This window comes from Mustela nivalis (genome assembly GCF_964662115.1).
Source record: "Mustela nivalis genome assembly, chromosome: 11".
NCBI classification, from domain to species: Eukaryota; Metazoa; Chordata; class Mammalia; order Carnivora; family Mustelidae; genus Mustela; species Mustela nivalis.
Window position 1 is genome coordinate 41048859 of NC_139030.1, and position 25158 is coordinate 41074016.

At 37.0% G+C, this 25158-nt stretch overlaps 1 protein-coding gene across 10 annotated transcripts in view; it reads left to right on the forward strand.

The window, feature by feature from the left end:
• CCDC141 (coiled-coil domain containing 141) overlaps positions 1 to 25158 on the forward strand; it is a 238059-nt gene that overhangs the window by 125294 nt on the left and 87607 nt on the right. For all 10 annotated transcript variants that reach the window (XM_082690371.1, XM_082690370.1, XM_082690369.1 and 7 more), the window contains one exon: positions 14140 to 14334. In XM_082690371.1, coding sequence (XP_082546497.1) covers positions 14140 to 14334 — 195 coding nt within the window. The remainder of the gene's footprint in view (positions 1 to 14139; positions 14335 to 25158) is intronic.

Sequence of the window (25158 nt, forward strand, 5' to 3'; positions counted from 1 at the left end):
ATTCTACAGATGAGTGAGATAATATGGTACTTGTTTTTCTCTGACTGGCTTATTTGACTTGCATTATGTTCTCTAGCTCCATCCATGTTGTTGAAAATGGTAAGAGTTCATTCTGTTTTGTGACTGAATAATACCCTATTGTATATATATACACTACATCTTTATTCATTCATCTACTGATGGACACTTGGGCTGCTTCCATAGTTTGTCTAGTGTGAATAAGGCTGCAATAAACATGCATGTATCCCTTTGAATTTGTATTTTTATATTTTTTGGGTAGTGTGATTCCTGGATTATAAGATAGTTCTACTTTTAATTTTTTGAGGAACCTCCATACTGCTTTCCACAATGGCTGCACCAATTTGCATTCCCACTAACAGTGTCACAGCGTCCCTTTTTCTCTACATCCTCACCAAAACTTTTGGTTTCTTGTGGTTTTGATTTTAGCAATTCTGACAGATGTGAGGCGATATCTCATTATAGTTTTGATTTGCATTTCCATGATGATGAGTGATGTTGAGTACCTTTCATGGCTCCATTGGCCATCTGTATGTCTTCTTTAGAGAAAGATCTATTCAGGTCTTCTGCCCATTTTTAAATTGGATTATTTGATTTTTGGGTGTTGAGTTGTATCAGTTCTTTATATATTTTGGGTACTAACTCTTTATCATACATGTCATTTGTAAATATCTTCTCCCACTCCATAGGTTGCCTTTTAGTTTTATTGATTGTTTCCTTCACTATGCAGAAGTTTTATTTTGATGTAGTCTCAATAGTTTATTTTTGCTTATATTTCCCTTGCCTCAGGAGACATTTCTAGAAAAATGTTGCTATAGCTGATGTCAGAGAGATTACTTCCTGTGTTCTCTTCGAGAATTTTTATGGTTTTAGGTCTTTAATCCATTTTGAATTTATTTTTGTGTATGGTGAAAGAAACCCATCCAGTTTCATCCTTCTGCATGTGGCTGTCCAGTTTTTCCTGTACTGTTTATTGAACAGACTGTCTTTTTCCCATTTGATATTCATTCCTTCTTTGTCAAAATTAACTGACTACTTAATTGGGGGTTTATTTCTGGGTTTTCTGTTCTATTCTGTTGATCTCTGTGTCTATTTTTATGCCAGTACTCTACTGTTTTAATTACTATAGCTTTATAATATAACTTGAAGTCCAGAATTGTGATAGCTCCAGTTTTTTCTTTGGTATTTGAGATCTTTTGTGGTTCCGTACAAATTTTAGGATTGTTTGTTTCAGCTCTGTGAAAAATACTATTGGTATTTTGATAGGGATTGCATTAAATATGTAGATTGCTTTGGGTAGCATAGACTTTTTTTTTTAAGATTTTGTTTATTTGACAGTATTAGAGAGAGTACAAGCAGGGTGAGTGGCAGGGAGAGGGAGAAGCAGGCTCCCCACTAAGCAGGGAGCCCAGTGCAGGGCTCCATGCCAGGACTCTGTGATGATGGCCTGAGCTGAAGCAGACGCTTAACCAACTGAGCCAAATCAGGCACCCTGGGTAGCCTAGACATTTTAACAATATTTGTTCTTCCAACCCATAAACATGGAACATTTTTCCATTTCTTTGTGTCTTCTTCAATTTCTTTCATAAGTATTTTGTAGTTTTCAGAGTATAGACCTTTTACATCTTTGGTTAGGTTTATTTCTAGGTATCTTATGGGTTTTTGTACAATTGAAAATGGAGTAGATTCCTATTTTTGTTTTTTTAAGTTAAGTCAGAATATATCACTCCTAGGCTTACCAGGTCTCTTAGAATAAATGACTCTGTGATTACAATCACCTCTGCCCTGCTCTGCTCCCACCACACCCCTCTTCTTCTACTGCTTCCTCCATCCACACTCCACTGTACTGTTTTCCTTGTCCTTCCTCCAACCAGGCAGGAAAACCACCTGAGGGCCTTCACTCTAGCTATACTATCTTCCTGGAAAGTTCCTTCACCAGAGACCCATGTGACTCACTCACTCCCTTTCTTCCTGTCTTTGCTCATACCTCACTGATCAAAGAGGCCTACCCTGACCATCATGTTTCATAGTGCACAGAACTCCCATCCATATGGAAACCTTAAGTCCCTTACCATGTTCTACTTGTCTTTATTCTTCAATTTCATCACTTTATAACATGCTAGGTAATGTACTGATTTATCATGTGTATTGGTTATAAGCAAAATAAAATAGTGGCACGCCACCATCATCACTAATATTGGAACTCCCTTGTTGGTCTACTATTAACTTTCCTGATCTAGAAGAAGTGTTTAGGGGAATGCCTGATATAGAATAGGCCTGCTAAATAAATGTTTGTTGGATAAATGAGTGAAGAATTATAAATGGGATCTTTATTACCAGATCTGTATCTTTTGATTGATTGTAATAATTGACTATTGTTGCTATATATGAATGTTATCAATTTTCTTATATGATCTTGTATACTGCAACTTTGATGAACTCTTACTGATTTAAGTTATTTTTCTAGATTCTCTTGGTTTTATATGTAGGAAATCATACATCTACAAATGATGACAGTAGTGTTCATCCTTTCTAATACATTTATTTATTTATTTATTTATTTATTTGCTTGTTTATTTATTTATTTTCTGTTCTTACACTGGATAAGACTTCCAGTAACATGAAGACTAGAAGCAGTGGTAGAGGACATATTTGGTTTTTTTTGTTTTGTTTTGTTTTGTTTAATTTTTTATTTTTTATAAACATATATTTTTATCCCCAGGGGTACAGGTCTGTGAATCACCAGGTTTACACACTTCACAGCACTCACCAAAGCACACCCCCTTCCCAATGTCCATAATCCCACCCCCTTTTCCCAACCCCCTCCCCCCAGCAACCCTCAGTTTGTTTTGTGAGATTAAGAGTCACTTATGGTTTGTCTCCCTCCCAATTCCATCTTGTTTCATTGATTCTTCTCCTACCCACTTAAGCCCCCATGTTGCCTCACCACTTCCTCATATCAGGGAGATCATATGATAGTTGTCTTTCTCTGCTTGACTTATTTCACTAAGCATGATACGCTCTAGTTCCATCCATGTTGTCGCAAATGGCAAGATTTCATTTCTTTTGATGGCTGCATAATATTTGTTTTGTTCTGACTTTAAATAGAAAGATTTCTTTAAATAGAAAGATTTATCATTAAGTATGATGTTTCTTAAGTTTTTAGTTTTTTGGTTTGGTTTTTGCATCTATCATTTGCTACATTTTGGATTCTTAAAAAAATTATAGATGGAGGGGCACCTGGGTGGCTCAGTGGGTTAAGCCGCCGCCTTCGGCTCAGGTCATGATCTCAGGGTCCTGGGATCGAGTCCCGCATCGGGCTCTCTGCTCAGCAGGGAGCCTGCTTCCTCCTCTCTCTCTCTGCCTGCCTCTCTGCCTACTTGGGATCTCTCTCTGTCAAATAAATAAATGAAATATTTAAAAAAATATTATAGATGGACACTGAATTTTATTGATGCCTCTTTTTTGCATTTATTGAGATTATCATATGATTTTTCTTTATTTATTTCGTGAGTTGCATTTCTTTGCTTTTCAGTGCATTTAATTTACCTTTTGGCCAATATATTTGCATTGTTAAGGGCACCTGGGTGGCTTAGTTGGTTGAGCAACTGCCTTCACCTTGGGTCATGATCCTGGAGTCCCTGGATCGAGTTCCACATTAAGCTCCCTGCTTGGGGGGGGGGTCCTGCTTCTCCTTCTGACCTTCTTCCTCTCATGCTTGCACTCTCTCATTCTCTCTCTTTCTCAAATAAATAAATAAAATCTCCTAAAAAATATTAAAGGTACATAGAAAAACCTATAAAAACTTCTGTTTTCACCTACCTAATCCCCCTCACTTGTGTAAAAAATAACCACTATTATTAGTTTTTTAACTATGTGCTTAGTTTCTTTATGTCATCTAAACAAATACAGCTATATATTCTTATTTTGTCCCTTCCTTACCTCATTAGTGGCCTACTAAGCTTACCCTTTTGTGTCTTATTTTTCTTACTTGGCTATTCTTCTATAGTAGTATATAGGCAGTGTTCTGATACTTTTGCCAGAGAGTGTTCCATTGTTTGAGTGTATTTATTTATACTCAATGATTGACTTTTCCTATTGCCTTCAAACATTGAGTTTTTGTAGGGTTTTGTTTTTTTTTTTTTTTTTTAGTTTCATAGAATTCCCTTTTATTTTTTCCTTAACTTTTTATTATTAACAGTATTTTCTTCTCTTCCTTAACTCTTTAAATGATTTATTTATTTATGTAAGAGAAGCAGGGGAGGGGCAAGGGAGAGATGAGAAATCCTTAAGCAAATGCCCCACTGACTGTGGAACTTGATCCCAGGACCTCAAGATCATGACCTGAGCTGTAGTTGAAGAGTTAGCCGCTTAACCAGCTAAGTCACCCAGGCACCCATCTTCTTCCTTAACTTTTAGTTTGGAAACTCCACATAGCAAATTTGAAAAAATAGTACAAATAATGTCCAAATAGACTTCATCAATTTTAAAATTTTAGGACATTTCCTTTCTCTGTCTCTCATTATGTATTTACATATATATACTTTTTCTTAAATCATTTCTTTTTTTATGTTATGTTAGTCTCCATATAATACTTCATTGTTTTTGATGTAGTGTTCCAACATACATTGTTTGTGTATAACACCCAGTTCTCCTCCTTAGTATCCATGCCCTCCTTAATATCCATCACCAAGCTCACCCATCTCCCCACCTCCCTGCCCTCTAAAACCCTCAGTTTGTTTCTCAGAGTCCAGAGTCTTTCATGGTTTTTCTCCCCCTCTGATTCCCCACCTCTTCATTTTTCCTTTCCTTCTTCTAATGTCCTCCATGCTATTCCTTATGTTCCACAAATAAGTGAAACCATATCATAGTTGAGTTTCTCTGCTTCACTTATTTCAGTTAGCTTAATCATTTCAAAATGAGTTGTGAACATCATGTATTTTCACCCTAAATATCAACAGATAACCTAATGACAAGGATGGTTTCTTCTATAGCCATGTTCCAATTTTATACCCAATAAATTTAACATTGACACAATAGTATTTTTTGCTCTGTTGTTCATTTTCTATTTTTTTTAAAAAAGATTTTATTTACTTATTTGAGAGAGAGATAGCAAAAGAACACAAGCAGGGGGAGGAGCAGAGGGAGAGGAAGAAGCAGACGCCATGCTGAGCAGGAAGCCTGATGTGGGGCTCGATCCCAGGACCTGGAGATCATGACCTGAGCTGAAGGCAGACAGACGCATAAATGACTGAGCCATCCAGGCGCAGTCATCCAGGCGAAAATGAAAATACTTGTTCATTTTCAAGTCTTTTCAAATTGTCTGAAAATGAGGATAATTCATTGCATTTGGCTGTCTTGTACAATTCTAAGGAAGACCCTTCTGGTTTGGCTTGTATAATTTCTTCTCCTATTCCTTTCTCTGTGTGAACTTTTCATTCTCCAGCCATGATAGGAATCAAGGCTCATCCCTCCATTTTTGCCCTTAGCTTGCTCCTCTTCTCATTTACCAGACTGCTATTTAGTGAATAGTGCTTTGCTTTAAAAAATCCTTTCTGAAGAGTCCTATTCACAAATCTATGTCTTTAATTCTGGCCACTCTTCTCTATCTGGTACTGAGCAGCTTTCTTTTGGATGTTTGCCCATGGGCTCACTCTTCACTCCCCACCCCACCTCTACTCCACTTCTGCCAAGTAACCCCTTCCCTTTTGTTTTAGGCCTTAGCTCAGACATCACTTCCTATGAAAAGAACTTATTAATTTTCCAAATTAGATAGTTCTATCTCCTTATGATCTAGGATCATCTTTTTCATCTCCTTGGTAGTATTAACCAACAACCTTGCCTACGTTCTTTTGCTCAGGCTGTCTCTTCTGCTCAAACCAGGACTTTGCCTTCTCCCCGGTCCTACATTACACACATCAGTTGAAGGTCTCACCCATAATTTAGCTCCTATAAAAGATCTCCCCAGATTACTAAATCAGAATTTATTTTTTTTTCCACTGAACACTGTTTAGTTTTCAATTTGTACTTACAATGATCTATTTTGCATTAGTTAGGTGTTCTTAAGATTTGTTACATAATGCTTTTGAGATTACACTGTCTATAGTATAGGAGAGTTATGAAGTATCTATCCCAGTATAATTTTTGTTGCTGATCCATAGATTATTGAGTATAGAAAGTATGGAGAGAGAATCCCAATCGTATGCATAGTGATTAGCTGAAAACTGAACCTGTATGAAAGGAGATGAGTTGAAGAAATTCTACCTTTGACTAGATTTTGTAGGAGATAAGTGATTTCTTACACATCGTTAAAGGTAAGGGCTTTTCCTGCAATAAAGAATATACATATTATAAATATGGTTATAAAAAGTTTGTAAAGAAAGTTAAAGCCAACCATATAAATGTATAGAAAAATATGGACGGCACCTGTGTGGCTCAGTCAGTTAAACACATCTGTCTTTGGTTTGGGTCATGATCCCAGGGTCCTGGGATCAAACTCCACATTAGCTCCCAGCTCAACAGGGAGTCAGCTTCTCCCTCTCCCTCTGCCTTTTCCCTTGCTTGTGCTATCTCTCTCTCTCAAATGAATGAACAAAATATTTAAAAAAATTTCAGGAGAACCTTGGTAGCTCAGTTAGTTAAATGACTGCCTTCGGCTCAGGTCCTGATTCTGGAGTCCTGGGATGAGTCCAGCATTGGGCTCCCTGCTCAGCAGGGAGTCTGCTTCTTCCTCTGACACTCCCCCCTTTCCTGCTCTCTCTCTCTCTCTCTCACACACACAAATAAATAAAGAAAAATCCTGAAAAGAAAAAATTTTGGAAATAAACTGGATGAGTTTTATACTTTCAGGTTTCTCTCCCTCCTGCCAAATTTCTGCTTCCCTTTTAAATCAGTGGCTTATCTCCCTGACACGATAATGTGAAGAAAGTATGAAGTAGAAAGAAATGTCTTAATTTCATCTTTATGAATTAAGACTAATGATATTCAACATTGAAACTGGACAGTTTTCAATTCATGATGGATTGCTGTATTACTCATTTAAGGAGTATAATAGTAAAGACTTTATTTGTCATTGTATCTTCCACAGCCTGACACAATACTTATTGAATGAATGAAGTAATTTGGAAAATAGAAGTTAAATTTTAGATTTGGGAGGCATCAATACAAAATTTTAAATTTTTAAAATTAATAAATTTTAATTAATTTAAAAATTAATTTTAATATTAATTAAAAATTTTTAATTTTATAGCACTAAGTTTAAAGTTATAAGGTTAAAACCTTTTATTATATACATTCTTTCTCATTTATTGTTATGATTATGCAGAAACTCTATAGGTCTATTGTTACTTAGTCATTCAATATTTTGGAATATTCTAGTCTAGCTCCAAAATTTTTTTGCTCCTGATTTCAAATAAAATGCTGCCAATTTTTAAAAATACATCTTCTTCCAACAATGATTCAATGAATATAGAGTAGGTGTGAGAAAGCATGTTTTAAATTTTTTTCTAGGAAATACTGATAGTCAGCCAGATTTAAGGACCGTTATTCTAGTTTATATATGATGTTCATTGTGGATGTAATATATATGGATTTTTCCCCCATTTCCCAACTTAATCTATTTTATTTAGGAAAATCCTCACAACAGGTGAACATCTAAACCTAATAATTCTCCCCATAGTTGAATTACATGTTGAGATTCTGAAGGTCTCTCCAACACATGTGCTAGAAAATTAAACAATAAGTCTTCTGAAAACATTAATATAAACTGGGACCACCTCATCAGCTAGTGGCATAATCTGATTGTAGGCAAATTGTGTTAGATGCAAATAATCTGGACAGCAAGACTTTATTAATTTTTATTAAAAATGGAAACACCAGTACACCCAAATCTGGCTCTGCTCCTTACTTATTCAACTCAAAGAAAATGTGATTAAGAGGAACAAGAAATCTAAGAAAAGCAACAAGGACAAGACAGTAAAGAAAAAATAATGATTCTTGGAAAACACAAATCTTCAAAAAAATGTCTCCCTGACTTCCAATGTAATTAAATTTTCATCCCAAAACTATGTTGAACTAAGGAAGAAAAAATAAATGTATTTTTGCTCTAATCATTACTTTGAAGATTTGCTCATGAGTGCAATTTGTTAAGATTTTATTTGATTTTAAAAATTTATTCTACCACACATCCATTGCTTCAGTATTAACAACAAGCACCCTACTCCGAGCAGCTGAACGACAAGCCCTACCTGGTAGCCATGCACTGAGCAGAATAAGGGAAACAAGAAACTTCCAAGCCATAGTTTTTACTGTGACTTTTGGAATACTTCAATAGAGAAAAGAGAAAGCAACTATCACTCAAAAATTATTTTGATGGTATCTGTCATTTCTACTATAGACTATCAGTCTATAATCCCGCTATAATCCCACTAGGATTAATTATGGAAAATACAGCTAAAATCCAAAATTTTAGTAGGGAATCTGGGAATTCAAAGCACAGCAATCCATCTCTCAATTTATAGGTTCACTAGAGAAGCAGAGGCATATGTGTATTGATGGTGGCCATTGCATTGCAGGGGAAGTAAGGCTTGGGAAAAAAAAAAAAAAATACCCTGCTTGAGACCACTTACTAAGTTTGGAATAAAAAGTGTATTTCTAGCTCCAGTTCTCTGTTCTTACCCATAAGCTCTCTCTGGTTCAGTAGCAAGGGTTCTCTGCCTAATGGTTGGGAGGTGAAACACCACACTTCTTTTATCTTTAGGTGACACAAAATCACAGTTCTTCCTGTTTGCAATCAAGACCTTTGCCGAAATGCATCATAGTGAAGGTCTAGTTCAAATGGCGTGTGGACCCTGAACTCTGTACCATCCAGCTGTGGGATGGGGCCCAGTGCTCTAGTAAGATCGTTGATTTTGTGTACGTCAGTGTGGAAATGCCTGGGAACAGAGCAGGAGATGAAACTCTGGCCCAGTTTGCAGTCCAACTGGGCATAATCAGAGTTTCAGCTTTTCAGTGGCTCACTGCCACTCTTTAAAAGCATAAAAATTCCCTCTAAAAAGAAATTCCTGCTCAAAACAGACTTTCAAATAGTCTGATTAAAATTGCCAGGTTTATTTTGTTTGTATCAACTATTAATACAATTGTGTACAATTCTATGATTTTGTGTCAATGAGTTAATTCTCCTTGGTGCTGAACCAAATGGGACTGTAGATTTAGAGAATGAACAAGAAATGGGTTGTGTCTAATGAGATGTCCTAGGAAATAGCCATGCTATGCAGACTATACATGGGCTCCACACATGCTTCAGCCAGATGTGATTTTGGCCCGTCATCTCCACAGCTGGTATTTTCTTAGTGGTTTATAATACGTCCCCTATTCTTTCTTGTCCATCTTCCCCCCACTTAAAATTTACATTTTCAAGTCAGGTTTATAATGAAAATAATTTGGGTCATTAGACCCCTTCACCTACAGTGAAATTTCCTGTGAATAAAAACTTACTAAATGTATTGTGATGATATTCTTTCTTTCTACTTTCTACTCTTTGAATCTACCTGCTGGGTAATTTTTAATGCCAATCCATAACTTCATTTGAAGAGCTAACCTGGGAGTATAGAAAAGGCAGAAGAAATCATTTTCACCTTCTTGTCTATCCGCACTAATCCTCTTAAAAGTACCCTTCCAATCAAGGTATCCAACAGAAGCTCAATTTCCTCAGCAGATGGAACAGTGAAAGGTACAGTGTAAAAGGGTAACCACTGAGAGTGAAAAAGGAAAAAAACAGAGTGACCCGAGGAGCTAGCCTGAGCCCAAGAGCACACAGTGCCACATGTCTTTACTCAGGCAGACATATGCATGTTTCTCTGTCAAGACTGAAAAGTCAAGGAAATGGCAGGCTTTGGCTTTCAGCTGGCAGGGACATGTACTGGAAATATGTTATTGCAGAGTGACTGAAACTCAGTCAGAGGTTTAACACTTAGCAGGCAGGCAGCAAAGGCTAGAGAAAACGGACCATGATTTTCTCCATTGGGTTCCACCGGCCCTGACAACAATGACAGCTTAAGTTTTTAAAAATAGTGTGATGGATTCTGATGACTCTGGAGCATTTTAGGTTAAAAATAGAATAGTGGACGCATCCCCTAAGAAAAATGGCTGGGGAAATACATCATCAAAATGTTACACAAACGCATCAGAAACTGCGCGTGGATTGCCCAAAGAAAACAGAACCAATTTTCTGAGAAGATTGAATAGAAATATTGAATGGACCCAGCTTCATTTAATACCCACAGAGTTCCTGTGAAATGCAATTAAGAAGACGGGGGATGGAGAATAAGAAAAGATACGAGCCACAAAATGGTCCTTTAGTGCTTCCTTAGAAGGTCATAGCCCACTTTTTATAAACGTGATGTGAAGCACAGAGTTGAAGTGTGTTTTCAAAGATTTGGCTCCACTCCAGAGGTCTTTCTTTAATGCTGTTTGCCAAATTTATGCTAAAGGCAGATTTATGAACACTGTTAGAGAACAGGTATTTCCCTTCTTATTCACAGAGAAGAGTTTTATTATTTTGGTCCATGAGCTGAGCAAAATTAAGCATTAGTTTAGGCTGTAAATTCTCATTTCTATATGTAACAGGTGGGTATTAAGGAAGTTTCTGATTCTAAAAAAACAAACAAACAAACAAACAAAAACCTCAGGGTCTTTTAAGAATTTTCTCATTTCCAAGGCCTTATCTGGGTTTCATAGAACTTTCACCTCTGTAATTCTAAACTGATAGGTTTAACCTTTCTATGCAGTAAAAAACACTTTCCATCACCTCTCCTCTCTGAAATGCTGAGGTCAGCATTGAGATTGAGAAACAGGGTCTAGAGACAGACTACCTGAATTTGAATTCTGGCTCTTTCACTTACTAGTGTTGAGAATCTAAGCAAGTTCTTAATACCTCTAAACCTCCATTACCTCATCTGTAAAATGAGGATAAAGCAGTTCCTACCTTGTAGGGATGTGGGGAAGAGTGAATGAGGTGATACGTGTAAATCATTTAGTACAGTGCTTAGCATACAGAAAGAAAAATCAGTACTGTCTTGAAGAGGGTTAAGATACCAACACCTTAGGGCTTCGTGTTGTCCAGGCTGAACACATGAAGACCATGATCTCTTTCTCCATGTCCTAACTCTTTTTTCATTTCCTTCCTCTTAGCTCTCTAGGCCTTCATATTTGTTAAGTGGTCTTCTGCTAATGAACAGAAAGATTCTGGTCAATGACAATTTTTTGAAAGAATTACCTGCTTTGTTCTGTCTTAACACATTAAGCATTTCTTGAGTCCATTGAGGACTCATACCCCACAGATCTTAACAGAAAATAAGAGAATGGGTACAAAAGACAGAAAATGGACTAGTTGGGTAGCTGGAGGGAGAGACAAAATCAACAAGGAAAGATGCAGACAGACTTATAAAACAGGTGAACTTCTAGGTGATTCATCGGCTCTTAGCACAGTAACAGGATTTCCCAACATTGTTCCAACTGGAGTATTGGTCCCTAGAGATGATCAGTAAACATGGGATTTCATGGTTGAAACAGTTTGTCCAGAATATATATATATATTTTATTTTATTTATTTGCTAGAGGGAGACACAGTGAGAGAGGGAACACCAACAGAGGGAATGAGAGAGGGAGAAGCAGGTTGCCCCCGATCAGGGAGCCTGATGTGGGACTCAATCCCAGGACCTTGGGATCATGACCTGAGTCGAAGATAGACACTTAATGACTGAGCCACACAGGCCTCCTTGTCCAGAATATTTCAAACCATATTTTCAGCTAGGAGTCTCAAAGCACATTAACATATGAAGGATTATTAAGCAGTAAGGAAACCTGTTTAATATTTTGTTTATCCCATAATACTGATCATAATGTAACATTTAGAGAATCCTTCCACTATCATTATTTTAGAGCTGAGAAACAAATTCCTGTGAAGAACAAATTTGGGGCAGCTAGTGAACCATGATAAAACTGATGGAATGTAAAGGGGAACTAACGTTTAGAGAATGCCTATTACATGTGCCCGCAATGGTGCTAACTGCTTTAAAAACATTTGCTCTTTCCTGATAAGGTTAAGGTAATAATTTTTAAGTGGGAGGGATATTTACAGTGCTTTATGAAAGAATGTCATGGCTCATATTAGCTGTCTTTAAGTGGGAGCTTAATAGCGCTTTCAAAAAGGAAGGATCTTAAGAAATCATGTAGCCCACATTCATGCTTAAGAATATTGATTTTGCACCCACTGAGCAATTTGGAGTGTCAAAAGTTCACAAGTAACAGAAGGAGAACCAATGAATCACCAAAGTAATAATTAGTAAAAGCTGATTGTGCACACACCAAAAAGACAGTTTGCAAACCAGAGCACTCATCCCAAAACATGGAACAAGGCTCAGGGATACATTATTATAAAGCAGCTTATATAGCGAGGAAGCAGTGACTGCTTCCTCTTCACAATTATTGGTTATAACATTGGAATTTTCTTAAATGATAGGGACTAGGTCAGTGGTTACCTCATATTGACCTTGGGAAAGATTCAAGTTTTGCTTATAATTTTCAGAGGCATAAACAAGAAATGACCCAGGTCAAGTCAGTCTCACAAAATAAGCTAAATTAAGCTTTGTTTGTATGACTAAACTGGTTTTGTCTGCACAAGCCATTTTTAGGGCTGGTCTCCATTTGTTTTTGATTTTAACAATCCTCTCCCCTCACTTTTGGTCATTCTCTCCGAAAGGCTGAGAGTATGATCAACCATGATGATACTATTTTCCATTACCATCACTGATGTAGTCAGGCTGGAACCACACATTTGCTATTTCCATTAGTTGAGCCATCAGGACATGTTTATAGGACCAGCATATATTTCATACAGTTGATAATGTAAGTATATATGAAAGTGAGGTAAAATAGCAGTTTTATATTGTTAAAGGAAAGAATTACATTTTATTCTTCCTTTGTATTCTGCAAGCCATCTATCCTAGCATAGTACCAGGTGCATAACCTTTAGTATGTCTTCTGAAATGAATGAATGAATAAAGTAGTGGTAAATTGCACTAAAATTATACTTATTTTTATTATTATACTGATTTTGCACAGTAAAATGTAACAAATGTAACTTAATAACAGGACATTTTGCCATGGGGAACAAGCCAGGATGGAGTCAGACTGTAATTTTTGAAACCTGGTGCTAAATTTCTGATGTTGTAACAAACAGCTTCTGCGTACAGCTTAGTCTCAGTCAAGATGGGTACCAGAAAATTCACTCACAAGACAGCCATGTTAGAGATAAGCATTATTTTATGAAGCTGAATCTGGCTTCAGTTCTTTTGTAAGAAACTTAAATTTACCTTTAAATAAATTGTTAATATGTTCAGTTTACTCCAACTTTAGTTTTCTTTCTTCTCTACTTACTGTTTTTCTTCTTCTTGTAACAGAAAGTAAAAACCTACCTCTTCTTTCCCTGAAATGTTTATATACCACTAAGAATGAAGCATTGAGAGGGGAGATTCAGGTCAGGAAGGAGGGAATACTATGCAATCACAACTATTAATTTTGTGGAGAATAACAGATCTTAATTTCAGTTCTAAGTGTAGGCACATATAAACACAGCGGCCATAAAATATGAGATTTCCCTTCCTTTCTTGTACACATTTGCCCACACTGGCAATGAGACTGAATTGTGAGAGACAGACTTCCTATATTTAAATGAATGAAAACCGGTCACGATGAGTTAGAGACTGAAAAACACTGTTGAGAATTTTGGGGGTTTGTTTTCAGACAGCATTAATGGAAGGGGAAGTGGCCTGTGTTCAGGGCAACCAGACACTCCATCAGTCACACACCCCAAACGCCCTGCCCTTTCCTGCTATTATCCCGCTCTCTTTCTAGCCTCTTTCCTTTGTCCTTCTCTCTCTCTCTCTCTCTTTTTTAATCTGCATCTTGGTACTCCAACCTGGAATGTGGCATTTACTCCGTTACGATTTGAAAATACAGTGACAGTTTTCTGATACGTTCAATACATTGAAATGTTCTCTGCATCTTGTCAGAGTTTACAAAGAGGAGGATGTGTAAATAAACCGGAGTGATCTCTTGTAGGAATGGAATTCTGCTGCTGAGAAGCTGAGGAGTGATGCCCTTGGGATTCTGCTGTCCAAGGGCTACATGGAGAAAGAGCACCTACGGCTCTCTAACCAGAAACTGCACCAGCTTCAAGGAGAATGTCGTCAGCTCATGGCGGAGAGGGAAACTTGGTTAAAAAAGGCAAATGGCTTTTTTTGCAGTACGAATAAGGTCAGTATGAAGCCACATTGGTAATTTTAGGTAATCAGGGCAGACCAGTAAGAGACTCATAACTTCAGTAGGCTGGAGCACATCACGGAAGTCTAGATTCCACGTAGAGTTTCAAAATTAATAGCAACAAAATCGAGTTTCTAAAATGTATTCCTATCATAGCCATTATTTGGTTCTCAAAACGAGGAGACTCCTTGCTTTGACATGTAAAAAACATTCCCATGAGAGTTTCATCAAAGAGCTGTCATTGAGCTGTTTGAGGGGGACACTTGTGCTGACACTGCAAGGCTTGTCATGGAGTAAGGGAATTACCATAAAATATATCAAGGTGAAAAGAACACTGTGAAACTTTTACCAAAAAACTATTTCCCTTTGAAAAATTATCTTTTCATTTATCAAGTAAAGATACACGAATACTGCAAATCTTTTGCAGGCAAACCACAAGGCTAGAAGCAGAGCCTTGACCTAACTGCCCTGCCTTGGTCTTGCCTTTTAAGGTCAGCCAACAGGAAATCTTGCTTTGGAACATCTCCAGGTCTTCTAGACTGGGAGAAGTGCTCTGCTTCTCCTGGTTGACTGTAACAGGTCGCTCTTAGTGAGTGGTAATGTCTACATGTTCATCTCAATCGTATATCTGAAGCTGGTGATATTATTTGAAAATTTCTTTTACCTTTTCCAATCTAACACACATCTTCAAACTGCCCTGCTGGAATTATTTACTACCTTAAATATCACTGATGTTTTTCAAACTGGACAATGTGACAGGAAATGAGTAAGTAACCCCTAAAAGGTAGGTATATTGTGATTTAAAGTCATGATATCAACAATCTGAATATACTGTCCTGGTATATATCAAAATAGTTCCTTAATTTTGAGCTTCCTTACTGATAGGAAACTTGAAAAGGATGAATACTAGAATTCTAAAATAGAGTTTCTAGAATTACAGAAAAAAATTAAGGAAATTTTGGCAAATTATTTGTTTGGGATTTTTTTGTTTGACGAGAAGATACGGAGCATGTTACTGGAGCTGCTGACCTAAGTAAATGGTAGGATGCTAGGTGAGTTCCTCTTCAACATTCCTGTTTTCGAGTAAGAGACTTTCTAACACCCATTCTATAAAATAAGTGGGTCATATGTCAGTAAGTTAATGCCGTTTCTAAGGAAGACCATTGTAGAACATGTTGCTCTGACAAAACAACACTTCTAGAACAAACCCTCTAGGTTCAGCCCTGCAAAATGTAGTTTCCCTCTCTCCTTACTTCTAACTCTCTTGCTCTTGCTTTCTCCATTCTCATTATCTGATAACTTCCCAGGGAGGCTTTCTTCTTACATTATTTCTGGGCCCTGAGGGAAAAAGAATGACACTTCTTGTAATAGTAACAGTTTAAAAAAAAAAAAAAAAAAGAATGGAATGGTTACTTCCTCAAATTCATATAGCAATGGCAATTCAGGTCAAATCCTAAGAAATTACATTTCTTAGGTCTCAACACTTGACTTCTAGATCCCATCTCATCATTTGAAATGCCGTGGCATTTAAATCATCACTAGTTCCATTGGGATTTATCCATTCTATATTATCCATACTATAGCATTCTCGATAGCCAAGTGGCACTTAAAAAAGTACAGAATTTTTTCTCCCTTTTCAAAGCAACAAGGAATTAATTTTTAACTCCAAATTTAAGAGTCGATGAGAAAGGTGATAGTGGCTTTTACCTCAGCAAAAATAGAAATCGGAGCATAGAAAGTGGATATTTAATCATGATTTTTAAAATGAAATATTTATCATATTATGAAGAAGCAGTAAATGATGAAATAAGGTAGTGGGTAAATCCATTTAAATTAAAGAAGGAAACTCTTTTTTAAGACTTATAAATGGTATTTTTCTCTTTTATTTATATTGTGGGATCTCCACATTTTACAAAATTCTCAGTATTTTAGCCTTTAGTACTTATAAATAACCCTAGTTAAAGTAAAGAGCTGGATTTAAACATTAATATAATGTAAAAGCCCTTAAAATTTTTTTTTTCTAGTCTGAAAATTCCATTTACACTAAGTAAGGGGTATTTTCAATTTATATCATCTCTGAAGCACTGAATTTCTCTTTCCATACTCACTTTACTATACCTTGGGTGCACTGGGTTTTTTAAATTGTGAACATCCCTATCCCTAGGAAAGGTCATGTTGTCAAGAACTGTGAGATATCTGAAATTTTACCCAAAATTTCAAGCTAACATGCTAACTTGCCCGTTTTGTGGATGTTCACAAAAGACACATGACTTTTGTGTCAGCTTTGAAAGACTTTTATTTTGAAAGATCTTATTACTCACAAAAACAAGAATCTAAATGTCAATGCATCATGTCAGTTTCCCAAGTCGCAATTCCTGGGGGTGGGGGCGATGCAGATGGGTCCCGCTGGGTGACTGCTCATGCAGCTGGTAGTGATCCAGGAGGGGAGCCCTAAGCTTGGGGCATCTTCTGTTTGATGGCAAACAATAATCCAGCCTTCTGTTTGTCTCTGAAGGAGACATTTCCTCAGCCCTGAAGGTTGCTGGCTGTAAACCCAACACTGAGAAATGGTCCCAGTAAAGAGGGGTCAGTGGTAGGCATTCTTGGCATACCAATAATGATGGGCAGGAGCACTACTGACTCTCCCCAAAAAAATACAGCACCGTGAAAGGAAGAGGAAGTCGGTGCTTTAAAAAACGATATTTGCTTTGAAAACCAATTCCATTCTTGATAAGTGAATTATTTGTTCAGCAAACAACCTCTTATTCCAACTTTGTTAAAGCTAGGTCAATATTCTCCTTCAATATTTGTGCCAAATACCACCGTGAGAAAATATGTTAGTGTCATGGGTAATATATGAATGACTGAATGTCACAGCTGGAGTATTTGCTCAGTAAAAAGTGAAGTGTATGATTTTAAAAATACAGCTTTCACTTTTTAAAAATTTTGTTAAAATGAAAAGGATGTCATAATCTCATCTTCAGAATTAACTATTGTTAATGCTTCCATTAACAATAGTTAATACCGAAGATATATTTCTTCTTTTAATCTGGATTTTTATCATATGTTGCTCGTATTTTTTTGCAAGCAGAAGGAAATTCTCCCTTTCCCCCCTTTCCCTTCATTTTAATTCATTCTCTTCTCTTTATCAATTTTAGATACAGATATTCTTACTTACTAGGAAAAGTCATAATAATTTCTTTTAGTGAAGTCTTTAAATAAGTAGTGTGATCAACAATTACCCTTCTTCTTTAAGGATTCATTTCTTTAGTCTATTTTACTGAACAATTGCTGTGTGTCAGATACTCTTCTAAATTTGGGGGATACAGCAGAGAACTTTTATACAAAATAATCTAGAATATATTTTCAATCTGTGAAATTCAATAAAATACAGTTATCACCTAATAATACACATTGACTAGAGTGGCCCACTGCCTTTGCCCTGCGGATTTAGGAGTGAAATTGTTTACTTTTTAATTCCTCTAGAAGTTGATAATTGATTAATATTCAAGACTCAAGAGTGTTTTTTACTCAGTGTCTATAGCCTTTGGCTTGAGGTATGGCGGTTTGTACCTGGAGTGAACAGTAGGTGGCGATTTTAGCACATAGGACCTCAGAATGTTGCTACTGATGCTGTCATAAACCAGCCACTGGATTCAAGTGGATTGAACCATGTCACTTAAGAACCTGAGATGCTTCTTTTCCATTTTAGAGTTATCTCCTGTGCTGGCGAACTTACTGCTGAATCATTTAGCAACAAATATAAGAAGGGTTGATTGTCAATGTGGGATGATAGCTGATTGGAGAAGTGTTTCTCTAATTACGAGATGTTGCTAAGAGTTATTAGGACATGGCATGAAATATGAACATAGCACCTATTATAGTATCTCATCGGGATCCCCCAAATTTTCATCTTTCTTGAATGTAGATGATCTTATTTATTATATTTTTATCAAGTTCACCAAAAAAGAGTTGGGTGAGGTGGGTCAATCACCCATAGAGTACTTATTATTATTTAAAGAATGTGATTCAAATATATATGCTTAAGCATAAATATATAAGCTTCAAGAGCAGCGCAGTGTGAACCTGAATTTATATGACAGCAATGACTGAACTTGAAGCTGTAAAACATGGCTGATTGGTCATACAGTCTCATCTCCCTTGCTTCCCATTCTCGGGCACATGATTTCTTTGGCGAAAGCAAGCTGTGAAGACTGAGGCCAAATCTACATGGTGTAGCTCTTGGGTGGTCGGCCTAAAAGCAAAATGGAACAAAAGCTACGTCACCTAACGCAACACACCAAAAGCAGTTTGAAATAATGATTGTCATAGCTTCTCCTCTTCTGCCATCACTGCCGGAAGTGTAATGTCTTTTAAATAGATACGTTGCTTTTTCAAGATATGGACAGCAATGCAAACCAGTAATGTCTACAGCAACGTAATTGTTTCAGATGAAAACAAAATAATTAAAGATGGAATTTGGTACAGTTTTTTTTCCCATTTATATATGTACTGTTTTCCCATTTTCAAAATAGATACATTTTAGGCTAGATATGGGAAACGATGAAATAAAATGGCCCAGTTGTATAGATTGAAGAATGAAGAAACCTGCCCAAGTAGAGGACCTAAAAAATATTATTCAGAAGGAATTTGTTAGATGATATAAATGAATTCAAGAAATTAAGCTAATTGTCATTGGACATCCCTTTCCTTGATATTTCCAATTTCATAATTCTTAGGCAGCCTGTCTCACATTTCTCCTGCCAGAACAACTTTTCATTCTTTTACAAAAACCAAAAGCATCTTTTTTTTTAAACTTTCTCCATTCTTCTACATTTCCATTTGGCTAATGTGTTGTATACCTGCTGTTTTCATGAATCATATATATACTTTAACTAAAGCAATTAAAGATACAATCCTTGCTTTCAAGACTTTCTCAGTCTAGTTTGGAGGAGAGGCAAGGGAACAGAAATGCTGAGCACTTTGGGAAAAGCCCAAAGCTTTTGGAGTGAGCATAGAGCATTAGAGAACACAGAGGAGAGGACCAGGGGGAAAGTGTCAAAGAAGGCTTCTCTAGAGGAGGTGCACATTGAGCTAAATATGAAAAGCTGGGGCAAGATGGGGCTGGGAGGGAATTGAGTAGTAAAGAGCTGTGCCTTGTTTGGAAAACCTAAGGTAATTCTTTTTATTAAGAATGTAGGGTGGAAGCCCAGAATGATGAGAGACAAGTGGTAGAAGCAATCAGGGGGTTAGGAACTTCTTGAATAGCATGCTAAGAAGTTGCTGTCTTGGTTGCCTGGGTGGCTCAGTTGGTCAAGCATCTGATTGTTAGTTTCAGTTCAGGTCATATCTCAGGTTATGAGATCAATCCCTGCATCAGATTCCACACTTGGCACAAATTCTACTTGGAATCCTGTCTCTCCTCTCCCTCTGCCTTTCCCCCGCTCATGCTTTCTTTCTCTCAAATAAAGAAATAAATAAAATTTAAAAATAAAGAAATTTCTATTTTTTGCTGAACATATCCTTAAATATGAAGAGATATTAAGGACTCAAATCATGATGAGGCAAACCTCCTGATATGGAGTAAATGATACCTTAATTTTCTTACCTCCTGTATTCCCTCTGAGAGAATGGTTTAGCAACATTTGATTTTAGAACTCAAGGATGGGCTATTTAAACCACAGCATATATTTGAGAAATATGGCTAAACTATGACCATATTATTATTTGTATATAATAGAAAACTTATCAAAAACAAGAAATACCTTATACATCTTACATTTCTCATGACAGCCCACAACTCAGTCCATATTTAATTTGTCTTATAATAGTTCAGTTTTACTGTCACTCACTCATGAATATCCTTCTCTATAAAACTATCAAGTGACCTCTGAGCAAGTCAAGAGTGGATTTACTGGTTTCCCTTCCACGTACAATTTTAAACTGTTGCATCTCTCCATTGGCATTAAGTATATTCTCCTTTGTATTATAGGCATTTATGGGTAGATTTCCTTTCTTTTGCTGAATTAAAGCTCCTTGAGGGTAAGAAACGTGTCTATTTTACTTTGCATTCATCAGAACAGAACACCTAGAACAGTGCCTTTTGGGTTGTGGGTGCTCGATAATTGTCTGAATGATTGAAAGCAGTGAAATATTACAAACCATGGAGTTTGAAGGACAAATTTCATTTTCATAAGAGATTACATTGATCCTGGGTCATTGGAATGAGATCATTTTGAAAGCAGAGAGCTTAATTACTTTAATACACGAGGAACACAAATTTCAAGCTCAGTATCTGGCATACTTGAGAAGGGGAGTAATGCTGTACGAAGAGATGTGTCATCACCCGTACCACCTCCTCCAAGAAGTCTCCAGGCAGCAATAATTGCTTATTTTTCAGTTTCCCATAGTATTGCTCTGTGCTCCTTAGAGAGAGATGGTCTTAGTCATCTTTGCATGCCACCTAGTGTTCAACAAATTTGGTTGAATGAACGAATAAATGACCATGTGACAAGTCAATTTACAGTTTGAGCCTGAGTTTTCTCCTTTCTGAAATAGGTCTAACAATCCTTATCTTCTTCAGGGGATACCATTCAGTAATAAAAGTTCCTGCAACTGGTGATAAATGTACAAAGTCTTTCCAGGAAAGAGTTGGAGTATAAATAAATAAATTGAATTGTGAAGCATTAAGTGAAAATTTTAAAATATTTGCTAGGATGATAGTTTTCTAAAATAATACAGTAGATTTTGGAGCCAGGCTGCTGAGGTATGAATCTGTACTTAGACATTTATTAGCTCTATGACCTTGGGCAGTTACTTAACTTCCCTGTGCATCCAGCTTTTTTATCTGGAAAATAGAAATAATAATTATATGCACCTCACAGAGTCACTGAGCTATCTACATGAGTTAATACATGACTAGTGCATAGAGGGGCTAAACACTCACTACGTTCCAGCCATTATTTTGTCATTATATATGCATTGAATACTGCACTGGCCACTGTAATGTGACTTAAATGCTTTTGTTCATTTTCCTATCCCCAGCATGTACCAGAGTACATGCTCCATAGAGTTCAATTAATGCTTGTTAAACAAATGAAAGAAAATAGTTGCTTTGCACATTGTAAAGGGACATTTTCCCTTCGGAAATGTTAATATTCCCAAGATTATCCTAAAACTATTTAGGTCAATTTAGATAAAAGAAACCAGAAAGTATAAACAATGACTAGCTGGTTAGAGTTCTACCTATGGGTCTAGTTTATCCATTTCCAAGGTGGGCTTATCTCAGGAAAAAGTAAGAGTTCATCAGCACATACACTTCCTCCATTCCGTGTTGACAAAATGCATCAGATATATACCATTTTCAATCCAAAACTCCTTTTCCAGTTTATTTTTCTCTTCAGCTTTTCAGATTGTGAGGCCAAAACCAGTTTTAGTTAGTCATGATTTTACCTATGTTTCAACACCACAAAGCCACCTTCTAACCCTTGTGAGGAGGAGGGAGATTTGGGTGGGGCCCAGCAGAGACAGCCCTGGTGAGGCAAGGAATGAGCCTGAGCACCAGCAGGGGGCAGCAGATACTGCCCTCTTACGTCATACTCTGGCTCCTGCCTTTCTGGCATTTCAAGCCTTGGCAGATCTGGTGAGGACCCGGATCAGGCATCAGCTTGCCTAACTGGGAGCCACAGGAGTGGCTGCAGACAATGGGATCTGGTGCTCTGATGAGAAGCTGAGTTTTGTGTCCTTGGTAAGGGTAAAGGTTCCAACCAAACTCGTTCTCCAGCCTCGGAACTCGTGCAAGGAAAATTTCAAAGTTCTGCAGTGTTTGAGTTTTTTTGTTTTTCGTTTTTAATGTTTTTTGTTGTTGTTGTTTTGTTTTGGATTCTCTTCAGATAAGTTAGTCTAGAAGCAAACAATACTACTAATTAAGCATCTTGGTGAAACAGAGTGATGATATGATTATCCTGGGTGACTCATGGTTCTTGCTGAACTTTTTAATCTCATAGGTATTTTAAAAAGAGTAAAATGTACCATGCCCTGACACCATCTCTGTTTGATTTGGTCCAGCCTGGATGTTGTACTTTGGATCTTGTACTTAAAATGGTGGGAAAAAATCTTTATCAGCATAAAAAAAAAAAAACAAAAACCTAAGCAACTCCTTAGTCTTCCCAAACCAAGGCAACAAGAGCTAATTGGTCTTCTTGTCTGCCTGAGAACTGGGTGGTACAATATAAAATTGTCAAGAAGAGCTAGAATATAGAAGGAGAAAATATTATCCTTGTGCTTATATCCTTCTTTTTGTCTCTAGTCATAAAATTTGTATTTGACCAGGTTTGAAGAAAGAGGAGCATGTGAAGAGAAAACTAAAGAGGAAATATTAATTCCAAAGGGATTTCTATGGGGGCCATAGCGTCATTGCCAAAAATAACCTGTTCTATACCGTATGTGAGACAGAGATTCTTTCCAGGCTGCATCCAGTATATCAGGTTCCCTATAGTTATAGTAAATAGAAAGACATTCAGTTCTATTCTGGGTATAGATTAAGTGAGAGCCATGATACTTAGATGCTTTCTGGAACGGGAACATGGATTCTTCATCAAATTTTGCATAGGGATAAGAGAAAGGAGTTTTGCATAGGATTCTGACAATCACAGAATGTATGATCTTTTTGAAAGAGGACTCCTCTTAAAATCATTAAATATAACATTTCTGTGGGTTTAGATAATTCCCATTAGGGTTAGGTTAGGATTAAGGATAAAGAATAAGCTCTCTTACTCATCTTATTTGCAAATATATTTGTTGAGCTAATGAAGGAGCGCAACCACTCACCTCTTTTCTTCTGCCATGACTCTATCACGTGTGATACACAGAGCAATTCATAAGTCAGTGCTTTCCAAACACTGTGATCTTTTCGAGAAAAAAAGCTCTAGAAGAAAATTTGGTTATTTTGACATTAAGTTATGTGTTACTTTGGTCCTTGATATACTACCTCCTTCTAGTGACTGTTTAGCCCTTCAATTTATTCCCATATTACTGAGATGTCATACTTCTATGATGACGTTCAGGAAGGGGGAGAGTCAGCTCACACATGCACTTTATGCGGCTTTAGAATCTAACTCCTATGAAGATGAGACCAGTGCCCACAGATCAGAGGGTAGCAGCTGTTCCCCAAGGCCACAGGAGGAGAGGCCCAAGCAGGACGAATGACCGGCAGCAGATGGTCCTGTTCCTCTCAGGAGCTTTTCAAATATGTGTCTCATCAAGCTTTAGAGTAATTGCAAGAAAGTATTTCTGAGTACTTACTCCATGTCCATCCGCATGCCCTAACTGTCATGTTTTTTTTTCCTTCTTTAATTCTCAAAACAACAACAAACATGTATTAAGGTTATAGTGGCTTAATACTAAAACAGAGTGGAGTCAGATGTGTGGAGAAGAAAAAGCACTTTGGAATTCTCTGTTCTTTCAACCATTCCCATGAGGAATTCTGGAGATTATCTTAAGGGAAGAAAGAAGTGAATGCCCGGATATCTACGTATATACCCTTTCCTTTTATTTCATCCTTTAGTTTAGCTCAATGGCTCCCATCCTCATTGGAAATAGTATTACTACAGTCACTAGTTCACATACACCTAATTTTAAGCATGATTTAAGGGAGGTCATGATAATTTTGACTACACCAGATTTTTGTTTTTGGCACTAAACTTTAGAACTAAACTGTGATTAACATGAGACTCTACTTCGTTCAAAAGAAGCGATAAAAATTTAAAATATGAAACAAAATCCCAGAAATAGTGACTATTGCCAAGTGGTATTCCAATGTGTCATGGAAAGATTGGGAAAGAAATTCAAATACTGTTTTCTAGCATCAGCATGTTGACACATTTGGCTCTGTTGCCAAATGCAGAAAAAGAGAGGGGGATCAGATAAGGAAGAATCTTCAGGTTCAAAGTTTCTCTAATAAAACTATCTTCCTTTTCCAGTCCTATATAGTGTAAGAGAAACCACTCAGCCTTTCTCCGTATTTTTTCTCGCCTATAAGAAGGAAAGGTAAACACTTACTGATAAAAAGTTAAGTTTTAAAATCTCACGTTTTCCACTGGTGATGAACAGACTTCTTGGAAAAGCTGCTTCTTTCTTAAGCTTCCCCTGGTAATCTTTTGCCCCATGGTTCCATGGGCTAGGGGTTAAGAGCCGGAGTCTCAGGACCAGGCAAATTAAGGACAGACCAAATCTGCCACTTAGTAGAAGTATTACTTTATGCAATTTATTTAATCTCTCTGAGACTCAGTTTCCCCTGTCATACAATGGAGGTCATTTCTCACTTTCATCTAGGGCCATTCAGGATAATGTGCCTGAAACTCAGCAGATATCCCAAAATGCTTGTTGGCTGAATGGAAGGTAATCATGAAACACAAAAGTACAGACGGAGCACAAGTTAGTTCTCATTAAACTGCAGTTGATATTATTACTTCCTATCATCCAAATAAAGGGGATTGTTTTTGTTTTAAACATTTTTAGTGATCAGGAAGAACAGATTCAGGAGACATGAGGACATTGATGGGACTACAGAATAACATATAAGTAATGGGAAAACATTGGAGAGACTTCATGTGTTAATTCAGATTTTGTCCGGTTCAGATTCTGACATTAAACTCACTCCCTTAGATGGCAGCCAGCTTCCACACAGCTCTACAGCTGTTGCCTCTTTGGCTTAAACTGTGTTCCCTCCCTCTTCAGGTCTCAGTGGTAACTAGACTCATGAGGCCATCCGCTTTCATTTCTCATAAGTCTTCTGTGGACTCTTCCTACTGTTCCTGG